At 39.8% G+C, this 19818-nt stretch overlaps 1 protein-coding gene and 1 long non-coding RNA gene across 7 annotated transcripts in view; both read right to left on the bottom strand.

The window, feature by feature from the left end:
* The window catches only part of dennd5b (DENN/MADD domain containing 5B), a 57975-nt gene extending 50857 nt beyond the window's left edge, over positions 1-7118 (bottom strand). For 3 of the 6 annotated variants that reach the window (XM_074625038.1, XM_074625040.1, XM_074625041.1), the window contains exon 1: positions 6776-7039. In XM_074625038.1, the coding sequence (XP_074481139.1) occupies positions 6776-6896 (121 nt within the window). In that variant the 5' untranslated portion in view covers positions 6897-7039. Of the gene's footprint in view, positions 1-6775 lie in introns of all 6 variants that reach the window. The other 3 variants (XM_074625039.1, XM_074625042.1, XM_074625043.1) reach the window with 2 other exon arrangements.
* Positions 7119-7475: 357 nt separating this feature from the next.
* Positions 7476-18454, bottom strand: LOC141761604 (uncharacterized). Its single transcript, XR_012592610.1, has 5 exons — positions 18237-18454; positions 10608-15160; positions 10452-10514; positions 9115-10295; positions 7476-8093 (listed from the first exon to the last, which is right to left on the bottom strand). It is a non-coding gene; the product is annotated as an uncharacterized LOC141761604 (long non-coding RNA).
* Between the last annotated feature and the right edge of the window lie 1364 nt (positions 18455-19818).

Genomic DNA, 19818 nt, shown 5'->3' with positions numbered 1-19818 from the left:
GCATCTTTCTCTTTTGCTCCTTCTTTCCTTCATGGCTCATCTCTTCCTTCCGTCCTCTCGTCCCCCCCGTAGTGATTTCATCCATCTCTCTGCATTTTGTCCCAGAGCTCGTTGCCTCGTGCTCCGTTAGCCCGGCCCGGGCTGCCGTTAAGCCTGTTAGAGTAATCCTTTCAGACAGTTCCTCCGGGCTACACTGAACGCATCGCTGTAATGTAACACACGGCCAGGCCTCGCCACCGCCTCCTCTGCAAACACACACACACATTCATGGTCATAACCATGACTCCACTCTGAGGCATCCTCCGGTCTTTCTTTATAAAGCCACTCACTATAGATCAGTTAATGGCTTTCAGTGTTTTGGCCTCGCTGGACAAAGTAATGATTTTATGACCAATTTCAAGAAAAAGAAGAAATGTGGAGTTCAAAGAAAGAATTTCAATGAAAGAAGCGAGTTCAGTAAAATAAATCAAATACAAATAAAACTCCATGTGGGAAAATGTCCTCACCGTCACATCCCTATTTTGCACATGCACTGCAGCTGGCGGTAAATGATGGATTTAACCTGATTGAGCATCGGGTTGATGGACACTTCAACCACAGCACCCCCACATGTAAGGTTGTCAGTTAACGAGGGTCGGCTATCGGTCAGAAAAAATGTACTTGACATTGTAACTGAAGTAGAACATGGACATTAACTATATAATTAACAGGCCGGGTAAAAAAAAGTCGAAGCCTTTACACAAAGGCTTGCCTGAAGACTAGCTCTCATAAAAAGACTTTCACCTTGAAATAGACATGCTGAAACTTGTAGGGAAGAGAGGAAACCTCTACGGCTCTACAGGGAGTTATCGACACCTGGCTAGGGAGCCGGAGGTGGTTGTAAATCCCTGAGCTTTAAACCAGCCCGACCAGTTCTCCCCTGCAGAGGTGATATCAACTCATTCACATCACAGTTATGGACGGCACGTCTGTCGGAGCAAAGTAGGGGATCACTGGTGTAGTGGGTGACATTCAGGTGTGAGGAGGGGGAGGTGTTAAGCATGGAGACACAAGAGGAGGACATGAAAGGAGAAGAGAGGGATTACATGGAGGAGGAGGAGGAGGAAGACGACGAAGGACAGACAGGAGGAGGAGCCAAAAATGACAAGTGGTGGCAAGTTGAACACCTGACGGACTGGATCATCTGAGAACTGAAACTGAGAATCTGTTGTCGTTTCCATCATCCCAGCCTCCACTGTGTGTGTGTGTAGTATGTATTATACATCTGTGTGTTTGTTCATGCATGCACATCAGTACCGATACAGGCAAATCGTGGACATGTTTCAAATGCTGCTCAACTTTTATCTGTTTAGACAAAAAAAAACTGATTACTGAGACTGAAGTGATCGACCAGAGGGGAGGAAAACATTTAATCGTTTTTATGTTTTTGTTTTAAACCAAACATCCACGTTACTGCTCGTCTGGTGACCTTTGACCTGCACAGAAATGCAGCCTCTGGTCAGGTGTGTGTGTGATAACTGGACAGATTGATTCTCCCTATAGAAAGTAATAAGATGTTTACATGAGTCAAAGGTCAAATTTAAATGTATACGAGTCGTTTCGTGTTCAGATCTTCTCGGCTGCTGCAGAATGTCGAAGGTTCAACTTGAGCTGTGAGCCGGCGTTTTAAGTCTTTAGTTAGGAATCCTGACAACAGTAATAACTCTTTACTTAGTCCTCCATTTAAAGAAACAAAGTGGAACACAGAAACCTACGACTAGAAGAGATACGAAGGTTTGTTGTTGGACTGCAACCATCATGCTCACTAGTAAGTCTGGTTGACTTTATGACTGGTAGAAGTGGTGTGCAATCAGCACTCCAGCAGCTGCACGGGGCTGGATGACCGCCGCCTCCCTGGAACGGGTAGAACATGGAAAAGTGGTGCACATGTGTCACACTGTGGCAGCATATCTCCATCTAGCAGCCGGCACGCCAAACATCTCCCCAAATTAGCTCTCCGCTATTCCTCTCACCTTTCCACTGCACAATGCTGCTGCCGACCCTAAAATGCATCTGGTGTTAGAATGCAGTCTCTATTTCAGGCTCTCGATGCCAGCCGGGGTGTATTTATACCGCTCGGGCTCAACGGCATAGGGAATGGGGTGGGTGGGTGATGGAGTGGCTAGTTATGAGAAGAATTAAACCAGCTTTATTAGCATTCCAGCCTGAGCTCAGGATCTATAACAGGGTTAAATACTGTATAGACTCACACACAGACAGAGAGAGGAGGCAACATAAACCACGGAGAAGCCCGAGGCAGGTCTACAGGAAGTCTGGTCCTCTGACTGGAACAATGGGCTGAGGGAAATAAGGCCACAGTGCCACACAAAAGAGCAGGGAGGAGGGGAATCACAGCCTAAAATAAGCCATGGCGTAGAACTCAATGTGGGTCACCACAATTATGGCAGCCTCATACTCCGGGTACAAGAACATGTCGGGGTGCTGGGATGTAGCCAGAAGAAAAGAGGTTTATGGAGCGCCGAAGGCAACATGTTGATATCAATCACAGCAGAGTTAGTGTCGTCCGGATGATGTGCATCATGGGGGGAGGACGGCAACAGGCCTGATCAGAATTGTAAATGATCTCTAATGAAGTGTAGGAGGGTGGAGGCAAGCTGAGGCAGAGGATAAAGAAATGGGGGTGAATGAAGGAGAGGGGGATATAATGCCCTACTAATGCCTGATTTATGTAAAACTCACGTTCATGTTGTTCCTCAGTATTCTGTTAACATGTACATGGATCAGCTGGTGGAACATACACTGTTGCTTTCCTGGTGCGACATGTCACACACCAGACACGTGATACAGGCCACCTTACTGCCTCGCTAACAGGACAGCGGTGTCCCTGATGCGTCAACGTCCATCAAACTGCAGTGATGTGCCTCTTGACAGCATCGGTTTGTGGGCTTGCATTAAAAAGCCCCCGGGGTTGCACACAAGGGGCGAATGTGCACAAGGTTTGTTCACCGGTGCAGATATTTCTGCCGCCTCCCAACAGGAGCTGGATCAAACCAATCAGCGCAGAGATATAGCAATATCATTTACACGGGCACGCACCATCGTCCGTCTTCACATGTCAGGTCACCTCCAGGCATGTGTATATGTGCATGCGTGCTAACCCATGTAGCTGTATTTTTATATAGATATATATAGATAGATATAGAATAGATACTTTCACACCAAGAGCAGCAAAGATAGTAATAATTCTGTGTAGCAGCTGAGGCGAGAACAGCCCCCCCCTTAAAGATGTGTCACTTCACATGATCTCATCAATTACAACAATAATGACATCATCAACACGTTATGTGGATAATGGATAGATAGATAGATAGAAAGATAGATATCTCAATCACTACCAGCTCTGTCTGTAGCATACATCATAAAAAATGTGATAACCTGGAGCTGCAACGATTAGTTGATTAATCAATCAACATAAAAATTAATCAGCAACTATTTTGATGCATGCAAGGAAAAACAAAATACCTAAATCCTCCACTTCTTCTTCAATGTGAGGATTTGGTGGTTTTCTTTTGTCTTTTACAGTTGTACACTTTTGGGGATTTTTGGACTGCTTGCTGGACAAAAACAAGACATTTTAAAGAGTTCACCTTTGACTATAATCAGTTACACACCAGATGCTCAACAAGTTGGTCTGATTGGTGTTATCGGAGCAGACAGCGAGGGCATATGGACTCAGTATGGTGGAGGCTTATCAGTGTCTCCTCAGAGACTCACTACAGAACAGCCTGAGGGCAACAGACACATGCCTGCACACGCACACACATACATACGCACATTTCTTTAACACAAGTCCACTTGACATCAGTCTGAAAATGTGCAATCACAGCTCACTTTCGACACAATAGACTTTACTGTTCTGAACTTTGGCCTGTAGACAGAAACTAAGCGATCTGACTGTGATGCAACACCTGCAGCAACAAAGCATGCAGCCCTCCGCGCTGTTAGAAAGAACCACATCCAGAGGGTAAAGCGTGAGATAACAGTAACTGAGCCAATGAGTGAAGGTATCTGGTGGCGGAGTAAACAACACCATAGCTGTATGGCCAGAGGAGGAAGAGGGTTCCCTATGAATATACACAACAGGAGTCCTACTATCATATATAGAGGTATTAAAGGTCCCATATCGTGCTCATTTTCAGGTTCATGTTTGTATTTCTACTAGAACATGTTTACATGCTGCAATGTACAAAAAAAAACTTTATTTTCCTCATACTGTCTGCCTGAATATACCTGTATTCATCCTCTGTCTGAAACGCTCCGTTTTAATGCATTTCAACGGAATTGCGTTGCTAGGCAACAGTTTGGGTCCATGTTTACTTCCTGTCAGCTGATGATATTTACATACACTGCAACAGGAAATAAGCTGGGACACATTTAAGAATGTTTACGTTTATTTAATTGTGTAAAGATTGTGTATTTGTGACATCACAAATGGACAGAAATCCTGACAGCTTGTTTCAAACGCAAAATTTCTGAATACGGGCTGTGTGTATTTCTCCGTATATTGAGCGTTTTGATAGTTTAACAGTATTTATAAAGCACTTAAACCTGCTTTATAATATAAAAGACATACAAATCTTACTTTTTATAATATGGGACCTTTAAAGACTGAAAAAAGAGCCATGAGGAGGTGCAGAAGTCTCTCAGAACACTTGATTTACAATATGCTGAAAGGTTATTATGGAATTTTTTGCCCATTGATGCCAAAAACATTCTGCCTACTGCAGCTTTAATCAAAGCTTTTGTTAATAAAATCCTTCTCCACCTGCTGTGGAGGCAGCATCACCACCTCAAACCACACTTGTGGCAGCCTTAAATGCATCTCTGCTTTCACTTATTTCATCACAAAAATCGGTGCTAGGAGACTGTTTGTTGCACAACATGTAACCAAAGATAAGGAAAAAACCCAGTGAGTAAAAAAAACTACAGTACAGGTATGAAGAGTAGTTTCAATTTGACGGGTTTTGGAGCAGCACAGGAAGCTTAAATCAGATTATATAACGTTTAAAAAACATGCTGCAACACAAGAAGAAGAAGCTCATCAATGGCTCCTCAGCAGAGACAAACAAACCTGTTTTAACTCTGCATGCTGTTGTTAATATGCAGTATGCAACCAGGGCAGGTGAGGAAAATTTCTACCAGGCACTCAATACTTTTGTCTGACACTTTTGAACTCTATGTAGAATGCTTTAGATTTGTTAAGACAGTAGAAATATGGAATATATCACATAACCTAAAGCTATATATAATACTCTTCAAAAACATGTTTTATTATATTTGTTGAAATTCTCATTACACCCCGACAGCAATCAATAAATCAAATGCTCTGTCAAAAAAAAGAATAAAATCCAGCATCTGTAGCTGTCGCAGGACTGTAAGCCCGTCCAATCATTTTATTTAGCTCAAATATTCTTAATATAATATTTCTTATTATAAGGAAACCCATCTGCCATGGTGGCAGGTGACCTGACATTGTTACATGTCACAGCCAACATTGACCCTGTTATTTGGCAGGTGGCTGGTGCTAATTTCATTCCCTGAGTGCAACTATATAATATGTAAAGGAAACCATTAATTAGGTATTTGGTGGTTTATAGAGCCACTTGTGGTGATCGTCGTAAATCGTAAATTTGTGAGCCTGGTTTGATAGCTCAGGGCTTATGCCTTTTCTATCCATAGAATCATTGGAGGGATGAGAGAGGAGATGGAAGTTGGTGTTGAGGAGTTTTTTGTTTTTTTATAAATATATTTTATTTTATTTTATTTTTTTCTTCTTCTTCTTTCTTTTCTTTCCCTTCCTCATAACAACATTAAATTAAATTAAATATGGAGAAAACAAAATGGAGAAAAAATAAATAAATAAAATAAATCCAACATAACAGGGTAAAGATCAATATCCTGTGACTGTGTACAGTGTGGTGGGGGTGGCTGGCTGTCAGTCAGAGTGCAAATCCAATTAAACGCAAGATTAAAAAAGAATAAGATAAAATAAAGTAAAATAAATATAAATAGGTATATAGATAGAAGTAAAAGAATGATGGATAAAGGATGGTGTTTAATAGGGTGATGGTGACTTGTGGTGATGACTTACAGCTTTGTCTTGTTGTGGGTGTTTTTGCCTATAATGTGTAATTCTTACCTGCCACAGTATGACAGTATATATATATATATATATACACATATATATATACATATATATATATATATATATACATATATATATATACACATATATATATATACACACACACTGTATATATATATATATATATATATATATATATATATATATATATATACACTTTTTTTCTTCTTTCTTTTCTTTCCTTTCCTCATAACAAAATTAAATTAAATTAAATTAAATATGGATAAAACAAAATGGAGAAAAAAAATAAAAAATAAAGAAATAAAGAAATAAAATAAAGAAAATAAAGAAAATAAAGAAAAAGCCAACATTCAAAGAAAAAAAAAGAGAATAAGAAAATAAAGTAAAATAATTAAAAATAGGTATATAGATAGAAGTAAAAGAATGATGGATAAAAGGATGGTGTTTAATAGGGTGATGGTGACTTGTGATGACTTACAGCTGTGTGTTGTTGTTGTGTCTATAATGTGTTTATGTTAGTGGTGGAGGGTATTTATAGTCAACAATTCTTCTATAATATCTTAATTTTCTTCAAAACAACAACAATAAGTCACAGAACAGAGGTCTTACCTGCTAGTTCGTCCGGTTCCAGTCCAGTTTCTGTGTCTATCCCGCAGATAGCGAAGTAGTGAGCGAACCGGCAGGATCCCGCGGTGCTGCCCGCTCCGCTGCCCGCCGTGCTCACACTCATCCCGGCGTCAGTGAGCAGCTCTGCCCGCTCTCTAGTTCTCCAAGAAACACGACTCCATGGAGGAAAAAAAGAGGAGAAAACTGGATAAAAATGCTCGACACTGCTTCTTCTCCTGTGTGGGTTAGTAGCAGTGAATGAAAGCTTGGTATTTGCTTGTTAAATGTTGTTTTAGTGGTATCAGTTCGCTCTCAGTGACTCTAGTCAGCAGCTCGCTGACACACTGAGCTGGATCTAGATGACGGCGGAGTATTGTTGAGTCTCCTCCTCCGTCGGAGCAGTGAGTGAGTAGGCTGCCAGAGCGGGATATTCAAATCTAGTCCTCCACTCGGTCCACTCGGTCCATTTAGTCCTCCACTCGGTCCATTCACAGCCTAGTTCACTGAGGATCACTGAACACACACAGATGGACAAATGTAACGTGTTTATTTGTTGTAATTATAAGATAAAAAGTGATGATTTACATCGGTTTGTTCTCCTAACTGACCAACGGTCACGACCGAATTATTTAGACAATTAAACGCAGCTGAGGCCGCATATCAATGCGCGGCCCTACGTCATCATGTAGCGAAAGGGCAGTGATTTGTTTGTTTTTTGTTTTGTTTTGTTTCGGCTGCGAGCTGAAGTTTATTTATTTATTTATTTATTTATTCATTCACATTCATTCATTTATATACTTATTTACTTATATATATATATATATATATATATATATATATCACATAAAATAAATATATCTGAATGAATGAATGACTTTATTTCAAACATAAAAATAAATAAAAACAGAAACAAAATAATAACAAACAAAACAAGAGTAATAGTGTCTGAAAAGGAGTAGGTAGAAGTAAAACTTTTATTTCCCTATACCCCTTTCTCACTTCTCATATATTATATATTCCTATATCATAGAATGATAATATAATATATAAACTATCCCAGATTTATTTACATCCCAAATTAAATATATGAACAGCATCCCAAGTTTATTTCTAACCCTCATATCGATTTGGAGTTAAAAAATAAATATAAACAGACCCTTATCACAACTCTTCCTCATCCATATACCTCCCAAAAATATCTTTTTTGTATAGCTTTTTAAATTGGTTTATATTTGTGCTTCGCTTCAACCCATCACCTAACCCATTCCACAAATCCACACCACAGACTGAAATACACAATACTCTTCTGTATCTGTATTTACTAGTGATGGCGAGATGAAGCCTCATGAAGCTTTGAAGCTTTCCAGCAAATTGGTTCGGAAAAGGGTTCATTGCTCGAGGCTTCATGTGCTCACGAAACCACCTGGTGGTCAAAGAGTGTAAAACAGACAAATATGATCTTAACCATGTGATAAGATAAGATATTCCTTTATTAGTCCCGCAGTGGGGACCTTTGCAGTGTACAGCAGCAAAGGGGATAGTGCAAGAAACAAGATGCATCAGCTAACACAGTAAAAAAGAGCTAAACAAAGTGTAACAAAATATGAACCAAGTATAAAGATTGGAAGTATAAAAATAGGAGTCTATACAGTATTGGCAATAAACAGACTATTAACAAAATTGCACAAGTGGAAAATGATATTGCACAGTGAGAATTAAATGAAAATCCACCTGAAAATATCAGGTTATTGTCAGTTTGTCAGTTTTTGGTGTGTAAGTGTAAGTGCTCTACTGGGATCAGTGCTGGTTGTGGCCTACTGGGAACACAGATCTGTGATATACTGTATTTTGCGCCAGTAAAGGCTTTTGGGAATGACTATAAACAATGAAAAAAAATCTATTACCATGTAATCAATTTATATATATACATATATATATCATATTTAATAAAATGTCTATTTAGTAAGTATATTATGAGTATATAAGATACATGTATAATAAACTGTAATTGTTTTGTGAGTAGTTCATCTTATGTGTGCAAACCAATCCTAAGTTAATAATTGTATTGTAGTGGAGTGTAATATAATATAATAATTGCAGGAGGGTTAATATTAGTGTTCTGTGTCACTTCTGGAAAGCGGCATTGGTTGAACCAGTGAAGATCTGAAACACTTCATGAACCAGTGGGCGGTACGGCCGGGCAGTGAGGCTTCGGATGTCATCAATGACGTCATTGGTCTAAAACGATACAAGCCTCGATACACGCATCGCGGAAAACTTCCTGGATTACTCGACACATGCTCCGAAGCCTCGGCACAGCACGTAACATCACTAGTATTTACCCTGTCTGAAACGCTCCCTTTTAGTGCATTTCAATGGAATTGCAACAGAATTGCGTTGCTAGGCAACAGCTTGGGTCCATGTTTACATCCTGTCAGCTGATGTCATTTACATACACTGCAACAGAAAATAAACTGGGACACATTTAGTATGTTTAGGTTTAAAACTGTGAAATGGTCTAAATATTGTAGATTTGTGACATCACCAATGGACAGAAATGGCTAACGGCTTGTTTCAAAAGCTCAGTTTCTGAATACGGGCTGTGTGTATTTCTCTTTGGATTAAGCGTTCCGATACTTTCACAGTATTTATATATCACTCAAACCTGCTTTATAATATAAAAGACGTGAAAATCTCACTTTTTACAATATGGGACCTTTAAGGCTCCACTGATAGACACCAGTTTCTGCTCTCAGAGCTGTTGAAATGTACACCATCTCAATACTATGGAGGCAAAATTGTAAAGCGGACAATTTAACATGTAACCATGTCTAAAGTGGTAATAAACATAGCTACTGCCACTGCTGTTCCTAATCAGATAATAGAATAGAATAGAATGTGTCAGGTTACAATATATATGGTTAAACACAGGAACTGGTGTTTATCATTTTAAATGGAGAACTGTTTGTGTAATATATATATATATAACAATGTCTCCCTCGAGTGGTGAAAATAGAAAAGCACACAAGACAAACAGCACTAGATCCATTTAAGATTTTTTATGCATTTTCACATTGATGTTATAAAAAGAGACACAACATTATCCATAGGAATAGTGCAATCAGCTGAGCTTTCAAAGAACAAAAAAATAAAAAAGTATATATGTATAAAAAAGATCTGAAATAACTGAAAAGTTTCAAGTTTAGAAAGAGCAAAAAGATTTAACAACTTAACACTGAATTTACATACATATTGAGGTAGCTGGTAAAAGAACACATCCAAAACATTCAATGGCGTTACCACAAACAGCTGGTAACATATAATATAAAATATTCACAGTATGCATATTAACAGAGAGTTAACATGCAGAACATGTTTTTGGAAAATCAAAAGATAGAATCAGCAGCAACCACCTGTCCCTTTGGGAGTGAAACAAACTGGACTGATTCGTAGACAGTGGCATCCTTTTCTCACCGATGGGGTCTTGGAGGGGATCTACACTTCTTCCCTTCCCTGCTGGAACCTACAATGACAAATAGCAGGAAACAACAGAAAAAAGCATTACACCTGTATCTCAGAAACTGGAGAACCTGATGACATTGCATAGTGCCTTGTTCAGCTGTAAAATAATTGTTATTATGCATGGAGAAAACCATGTTAGGGAAATGTGAAGTATCACCTTTTGTTGGCATTGCCACTGTTGGCTTCTTTGACCACTTGTAACCTTCACCGACAGCGCATCCTATACGAAGAATAAGTATTAGGAACATGCATTCTAATTAGACACATTAAGGACAATTAAAAATACATTGTAGAAACTTCAAAAAGAACACACTTTGTTTTGGGGCATCCCGATTTATGTCCTTTGTCCTCTGTAAGGCAACAATCTTGATCTTCTTCAACAGGGGGGGTTCAGACTTGTGCCTCTGTCTGGGTGTCTTGTCGTGGGGACTAGGTCCTGGTCTAACTTCCCACAACGTATCATTTGTGGCTTTGAAGTCCTCCTCTATCCTCACGCTGTGTTTTTTGTCCCTCTTGGTTGGGAAAAAGCTGTCCTTCCAGTCTTTGTTCAGTTGTTCCTTTGCCGATAATGGCATGGTTGCAGAAGATGATGTTGAGGGGCTGCCATAAGAGTGAGACCGCTGTAGTTTGGACAAAGGCAAATATTGTCCGGGAATAGATGTGCTCTGCTTAGATAAAGGAAGACTAGAGGAGGCAGAGGTTTCTCCAGACGGAGACAAACCTCTTGAGGAAGCTGAGCTTGTGGAAGACAAGCTACTGAAGGAGGTGGATGGGCCTTCCTGCCTATGTGAGGAATGTTGTCTTGATATTCTGGGTTTTGGTACGTTTGCCTGAACGTTATGCTTTGTTGCATGGTGTCGATCATTTACAGGTTTATTTCTGTGCAATGGGGCTTTATTCTTTTCACGGGAGTCAGTCTTTTTGCTGGATGCTGTGGAGGTCTGTGAAGACCGAGTTCCATCTTTACCCTGCCTGTGGACTCTAGGTTCTTTTAAAAGTATCAAGGATGTATTGGATGGAGAAGGCTTCACAATATAGCGAGGAATCACAGGATTAGAACCCAAAGTGGAGTGTACCTCCATGTCCAAAGACCGGGGCTGCTGCTCTGGCGAGTCTTCAGATGACAGTCTTTTTCTTTTAGGCTTTTTGTTAGCAGTTCCACAAAGACGGTTCACAGTTTCAGTTGATCGTCTGCTTTTTGTGGCAAATAAATCACCACTACTGTCCCCTGATCCTGATGAGATTCCTTTTTTATCTTCCTCCTTTTTGCTGAAATGGCCTTCTTTAACCACAGAATCGTGGAAAACTACTCTTTTTTTTGATGCCGTTTGTCTGTCGGCCTTGTGTCGAACATGGGCAGAGCCACTTTTAGCTTCAATCGGCAGTCCACTCTTTTTTCTATTGTGCGACAGGTCAGAGCATGCATCCGGCATCACGTCTTTTAACTGTGTATCATGAAGTTTAGACTGGCGCTGTGGCAGTGATGAGTCTGCAGAAGACAGTCTGGTTTCAGGTTCAACACACGGGGCATCGTCACTGTCCGAATCTGAAGAGAAAAATCTCATCCTTCTTGGCTTTTTGTATTTTTGGTCAATGTCATCCTCGGTGTCAGAGTCAACATTTATTACACCTTCAACATGCTCAGAGGCAGCTTTGGTTTTAATCTGTCCTGCACTGTGTGACAGGTCAGAGCTTGCATCCTGCAGCATTTCTTCAGTCGGTGTATCATGGTTAGATCGGTGCTGAGGTGCTGATGAGTCTGCAGATGGCAGTCTGTTTTCTGGAAGCTTTTCTTTAACAGTTCCACACTGACGGCCCACAGTTCCAGGCGAATGTCTCTTTTGTTGACTACATGGGGCATCTCCACTGTCCTCTGAGGCTGAAGAGAACAAGATTCTTTTTTCTTTTCTCTTCCTTTTTGCCTTTTTGCAGTAGTGATCACCTTCATCCTCTGTGTCAGAAACTATGACTATTACATCATCCTTTGTTGAAATCTGTTGTCCATTGGTCTCGGGTTGAACATGCTTAGAGCAGCCAGCTCTGGCTTCAATCAGTCGTCTGAGTTTTTGCATACAGCCAGACTTGTCGAAGCTCCTGGTTTGACCTTTTTGCGCATTTGCAACCTCATCGCCTTCGCCCTCTTTTTCAGACGCGGATACATCAGTCTCGGATGGCCGAGGTGCTGACCTCTTCTTCAACATCTTCCTGGACACTGTCAAATAGTTGTGTTCCGATGCAGATGAGTAATCACAACTGTCTTCAGTTACACAGCTGTCTACAGACTGTCTCCTGTTCTGAGCTTCCTCAGAGACCATTTCATGTTCAGGTGTGCTCTCGCCTGATGCCACCTCAAATCTACATGTCACAGCTTGTATAAAGCTCTCTTTTGTGTCGTACACTGGCAGCTGGGGAAAATCAAAAGCTAGTACTGGTTTCGGAGGTGTTGGACTTGTGTCACACTGTCTTTCTTCGTCTTCTGTTTCCCCAACTTCTAGCACACTTTTTTCTAGGCTATCCTGGTCTTCATCTTCTGGTTCAAATTTAAGGTCTAACACGCTTATATCTAAACAGTCATAATCCATCTCATCATCAGTCTCATCTTCAGCTTTCAAAACAAAGGAGGGAATATTTGAAACAGAGTGGTTTGTTTGTGTTTCACGGTTACATTTAGGATTTGATAGATCTTCAAAACCGTAATCAGGTTCAACAAAACATGAAGAACAATGCTGTGCTATTTCAAGTGTTTCTGTCTTTAGTGAAACCTGCTGCTTTGGAATCGCTTCCTCATCTGTAAGGATTTCTGTTTTAATCTGAGCCTGACCCTGCACATGTCCATAGCCTTCATTTTCAAGTGGTGACTGCTCATCTCTGGGTTCAGGTACTTGAGACGTCTCCACAGTCATATATTCATTCTTTGGATTGTAAGCGTCACTTACATCTTCATACTGTGAGTCTTTAATCCATGCTGGAATGCTTAATCCTCCATGCTCTGTGTTTGCGACGGTTGTGATCAGCTGTGACGGGTCATCGTCCGAAATGTCCTCATATTTTGGTCGTGCTTCCTCGCCCTCTCTTTCAGATTGAGTGGCATGCTCTTTGACTTTGTTTTCATAAAGTGCTATGCATAAATCAGTTTGTGAATGCACAGAGCCTGCATCCTCCCTCGCACCTTCATCACTTGTTTGGTCGCTCAGCCATTCACTTTGGTTTGCAGCAATTGATACTATATTATGAATCTGAATTTTATCAACTGGTGAATCTAGCTCGGAATAAGGAATTGCTTCCTCACAGGTCACACCGCAATGTTCGTCAACATTTTTCCTCTTTTTTGTATTTGCGTCTTGATTTTCAATGAGTGATGCAAGTTCAAAAGATTTGCCACAGTCATCGGAATAAACAAGTTTGCAATAGCCATTTGCAGGCATAGTTGCGTCCAAGTTTTTTTTTACGGTCAAATCGAAATCTACAGATGCACTCTTCTTAACAAATTCACTTTCACAAGCATGTTTTGAGTTGCCTACAGCAGAGACTAGTGTACCTGTTGAATGTTTCATTGATGCATATGTAACACAATCATCTGTCTCTTTAAACTTGGGCATTAACTCAGCGTTTGCTTTGGTGTCCTTTGAACAGTCCTCTTCAAGTGCTTGTCCAACTGCTGCAGTGCACTCCTCAATCACAGCACAGTTGAGACTTTGCCTCTCCACATCTTTGTCAAAGGCAGAGGTTGTGGGGAGATGGGCAATACTGTTTTGCATGGTGTCGTCAGACTGCAGTGTGGAGTCCCCGTCCCACGCATTATGTTCATAATTTCTCTCTTTCTGAGTTAAAACAGTCATAAAATATGCGATCTTTCGTTCAATAAAGTCATATATTTCTGCATCTGTAGGTGGTTCCGTCTCTCCAACTGGCAAGACTTTGTGTGTGGATGACTGACTGCTGAGAGACGGAGGGAAGACCTGCTGCTGATGGGGGCTGGAAGGAGTTCCTCTTGAATGATCTGGGTTTTGTGTTCTAGTCAGTCTACAGTTTAGAGCAGCTTGTGAACCTTTGACTTGCTGACCTTTGCCATTAGTTTCCTCTGACAGAAAAGACGGGGTGGTAAAGGATTTGGAATCTGAAGGATTTCCATTCAGTAAGGCCACCAACAGTGGGTTAGATGCCTGCTTTTTGCTCACAGTCACAGAAGAACACTGATCCTGTAAAGGAAATGTCTTTGCTGCGACTCCCTGAAGTGCTGCAGAACTGGTACAGGCTAATGAGGCACAATTCAAATGCCGTCTTTGCTGCAGTCCAGTATTATTCTCTAAATTTGATCTTTTCAGGAAATGTCTACCAAAATTTTGCATGGAATCTTCCATTTGATGTCCACGGTTGTTAACGGATTGTCTTACAGAGTTCTCATAAGCCAATGTCCCAAGATAACTGCTGGGCTCTGCAGAGACTTGTGTTGATGAATAAAAGTCAGCATTACCGTCTTGGTGGCGACTGTTCCGAGAAGTGCATGCACTATCTTTGGGTATTGGGCGGTGGAATCCAGTGCTTACTACGCTTGCCTGTGACTCCTTTTGGTGTTGGAGTCCCTGGAGATTCTGTTGTGATTGTCCATAGCCTTGGTGCAACTGAGCTGGACTGTAAGCCACTCTAAGCTCCCCGAGATATTGAGTGACTACCATGTTGTTTTGTATTTCATTTTCAGGGTGAACTACTGGTACAAGTGTAACGTTGATGTCCTCAGGTGATGGGAGAGCAACGTTTCTCCAGTGCTGGAATGCAGAATAGGCCCCTTCTTGGCTGCGTGGAAATCCAGATTGCATCTCATGTAGAGCTATCTTTCAAGTGATCACTTCAGTTCGCTTCTCAGGTCTAGGAAACAAATAAAAGCAAAATTAGTGGTTTGTTGGTGTCACATTTACTACAACACAGACCTTTTCCACTGCAGGATCCCAACGACCCATAACCCCCTCTTTTGGGCAGAGTTCCTGAACCTAAATTTGAACACCGCTCAGGAGGTAAATTCAAGTGTTTAGACAGGCATTGCAAGGAAGTGTGTTTGGCTGCCTTGTTATGTCTTTGTACTTGTAAACTGTAGATTGTGTGCACAGTGTTGGGGAGTACAATACTTTTTAAATAATTTCTCAGTAACGTTTTAATGCTTTGGTATTTTCAAAATCACATTTTAAAAAGGTACTGTACAAGTACAAGCACAAGCAACAGGACGCTGACTGTCATTGACTTAACGGCCACAGGTGTCGCTGTTAACAAGCAATTCCATCTTCAGCATCCTTCTCCTGATATACCCAGCATCTCTCCTTTGCACATGTCCAAACTAGGGGTGGGAACGGTACGTGTATTTGACCCGAACTGTTCGGTACAGGACGTTCGGTTCGGTCCGCGACATCCTTTCGGTACGCCGTTACCCAAACATCTGTTTATGTCTACTACTTGCACAACGGAACAGAAACTCTGGAGCGTGAGCTTTACCCGGAAAGTATTGGCAGCGCACCAAGAATGGTAGCAGCGCTGTAGCGCCCAGTAGCTCATGATAGTCGAGCTAAACTGACAACAATTTGTGTTAAACTGCACGCTGACACTGTTCAACTGAAGTCGGGTTTATATGTGGACACGTTAAACATTTAATTTACGACATCATCACCCGAATGTGTCGATTAGTGGAGTGAAACAAAAGCAGACTGGACGGAGAGTCCATTCCCCCACAGTGTTCTGGCAGACACCCACTGCAGATTCACACCGTGCCATCGTAATATCTAATGCTATAAGAGTGTTTATCACTGCATATACGACCACGCTCGATCGTAAACAATATTACTGTAGAAGACCTATTCTTTCCATTAAGATTTGCCAATGAAGAAGTTTTTATGTTATTTATATAAGCCAAACTTTTGTTTAGGCAAACATTTGTTAACTTATTTTTGCCAAATAAATGAAAAGCATGTTGAAATCATAAATTGACCTCCTCGCTGTACCATAAATGTACCAAACCGAACCAAAAACCGTGACCCTAGAAACCGTGATATGAACCGAACCGTGAATTTTGTGAACCGTTCCACCCCTAGTCCAAACCATCTCTGTCTCACCTCTCTCGCTTTGTCTCCTAGCCATCTAACCTGAGCTGTCCCTCTAAAGCCGGGTTTCCACCAAAGGTTCTTGGGACTTTTACTCCCGATATTTTACTGCTACATATATTTATGTTGGATGTAAAGAATGAAATGCAGAGGAAGAAAATGAAACGAGAGAGAATGTCTGTCTCCACAGTAAAGCAACTGTTGAGTGTTATAAGATAAGATAAGATATACTTTTATTGTCCCTTGAAATCTTTCCTGGACTCCGTCCAACTGCAGTTACAAACACTAAATAAAAACAACAACAAGAATGATAAAAGATTCCACATAAGACAGGGAAACAGTTTCACAGAAACAGATATTTCAACACATACACAGTCCACATACACAATGGCACATACCATCACACACCCCATGGCAGGTATTGCACCCAGGTATTGTACCGTCTACCGTGTTTCCCACATTGCACAGACAATAGCCCAATATTACACAGATGCAACATACTGCACTGTCCCTATTATTTATTTGTGCTTTAGAACATAACCGCCATGAAACAATGAGAAAATAACTTTTCTTTCATTCACAGTACCAACTGTGGATGAAACATTACCGCTTGCCCTCGCGAGCTCTCTCTCTTTTTTTAATGAGTCAGGAAGCCGAGAGCAAAGCTTAATTTTACTTTCAAGGTTATCAAACAAATAACTATCAAATAGACTCTAGAGCAGGGCTCTGCAACCTTCACTATCAAAAGAGCCATTTTAAGCAAAAACTAAAAAAATCTGTCTGGAGCCGCAAAACATGTGATCATTGTGATGAAGGTAAAACAGTTTATAGTCTAAGTATATAGTATATAAGTCTAATGCAGTGAGGGCCAAAGAGCAGATGTACTATGGAGTATTAGGACCACATTGAGGGAAAAACATCTGAGATTTACAGAATAAAGTTATGAGAAAAAAGTCGTAATATTACGAGAAAAAAAGTCGCAATATTACAAGAATAAAGTAATAACTTTAAGAAAAAAAAGTCGTAATATTACGAGAATAAAGTCATAACTTTACAAGAAAAAACATTACGAGAAGTCATAACTTTACGAAAAAAAAGTCGGAATATTGCGAGAATAAAGTCATTCAGCTTCCCGTCGGAAAATATTCTAAATAGCTTAAAGCAAACCTGCCAAAAAAAATAATGAATAAATAACTAAATGACTCAATAAAAAAAAAAAAAATGTCATTAAAATGTAGCAAAAATATTAAAAAGTCATAACTTTACGAGAATAAAGTCATAACTTTACGAGAAAAAAAATTTAACATTACGAGAATAAAGTCATAATTTACGAGAATAAAGTTGTAATATTACAAAAATAAAGTTATAACTTTACATGAAAAAAAGAAAACGCGTAAAATACTATTTTATAATATTATGACTTTATTCTCATAATATGACTTTATTAGGGCCACAATGAGGGAAAAAACATCTGAGATTTCCAGAATAAAGTCATAATATAACGAGAATAAAGTCAGAAGTTTACCAGAAAAAAAGAAAATCTCACATAAAATGACTACTTTATAATATTATGACTTTATTTTCTAAATTTCAGATTTTTTTTTTTCCCTCAATGTGGTCCTAATACTCCGTCCTACCGTCGCACCATAGACCTACAACAATAAATGAAAATGAAAATGTAAACACAAAAACAGTTATTCCTTTCCACTGGAGAGGAGCTGAAGAGCTGCAGGTTGCTGACCACCTGGTCTGGAGTTCTTCCTTTGTTAATGATTAAAGCGGTGCACAGGTTAACATGCAGCTGCTAACAGAACATCCGGCGGAGGAACCGCGTAAAATATTTCAACATTTCTTACCTTATAATCCGCATTTCACTTGATTTTAACTCATTTCTCAGCACTCCAACGCCTCAAAACCGAGTAAAACTCAACTCCTGAAGACCCTCAACTGAAATAAACATCAATAGAAGTCCGTTGGTCCGGTTTCTGGTGGTTATTTCCTCTGAATTGTGAGTGTTTGCTGTTGCTGCTGAGTTCCTCTAGAAGTAGTTCCTGGTAGAGTCTCAGAGTGACTGAGGAGAGACGGAGCCGACCGGATCCTTTTATATGACGCTCAGCGTGAGCTCTGATTGGTCGGTTGTAAAGAGAGAGCCTCTGATTGGTCGGTTGTAGAGAGAGCAGCCTCTGATTGGTCGGTTGTAAAGAGAGCCTCTGATTGGTTGGTTGTAAAGAGAGCCTCTGATTGGTTGGTTGTAAAGAGAGCCTCTGATTGGATAAAATGTGTCAACAAAGCTTCAACATAGCCTGTAATAATAACAATGACCTTATGTTTGACTCACATTTATAAAATGTAGGCTACTCCCAATAATCATGGAAATTAAACTTATCTATGTTCTTGACAAAAACAGAATAAATAAGTTTAACTTTCAGTTCCGCTCCCCGTCGGAAAATATTATGAAATAACCTAAAGCAAACCTGCCAAAAAATAAATGAATAAATGACTCATTAAAAAAAAAATTCAAAATAAATAAATATGTAATTAAATTAAATTTTAATTAGTTTTTTTATTTTCTTTATTTCTTTTCCTTTTTTCCTTTAATTTATTTTTAGAATTTCACAAACACACAAAAAACAGACAAAAAACAAAAACAAAAAAGTAACATCTACAGACAGACTCACAAACATACCAACCCCATATACAGAGTAATAATAAAAAAATAAATAAAATTAAGTAATACTAATAAAAAAAACAAAAAAAAAAACATGTATTTCTTTATTTCTTTAACATGGCAAACCAAACAGGCAACAACAGCTGTCAGTGTGCTGACTTGACAATCGATTAAAATATTTAATCACAATTAATCGCAAATTAATCGGTTTCATTTCAATCATTCAATCATTTTTTACCTGTTCAAAATGAACCTTAAAGGGAGTGTTTAATACTCTTATAAACATGTGAGTGGATAAATATGCTGCTTTATGCAAATGGTATGTATATATTAATTATTGGAAATTAATTAACAACACAAAACAATGACAGATATTGTCCAGAAACCCTCACAGGTACTGCATTTAGCATAAAGAATATGGTCAAATAATGACATGGCAAACTGCAGCCCAACAGGCAACAACAGCTGTCAGTGTGTCAGTGTGCTGACTTGACTATGACTTGCCCCAAACTGCATGTGATTATCATAAAGTGGGCATGTCTATAAAGGGGAGACTTGTGGGTACCCATAGAACCCATTTACATTCACATATCTGGAGGTCAGAGGTCAAGGGACCCCTTTTGAAAATGACCATGACAGTTTTTCCTCAAGGCTGAGAGCTCCGAGTCTCTCTCTTTTTTTAGCAGTATTTAGACCTTTGCGTACGTGCTCTCACAGTCCTTTATATCTCATAGTCTTCTCTGTCTGACACTTCAGTCCTTTTAAGGTCC

Source organism: Sebastes fasciatus, chromosome 23 (genome assembly GCF_043250625.1).
Source record: "Sebastes fasciatus isolate fSebFas1 chromosome 23, fSebFas1.pri, whole genome shotgun sequence".
NCBI lineage: Eukaryota > Metazoa > Chordata > Actinopteri > Perciformes > Sebastidae > Sebastes > Sebastes fasciatus.
The sequence above is the reverse complement of the archived record's forward strand: the minus strand, read 5'-3'. Positions and strand labels throughout refer to the sequence as shown.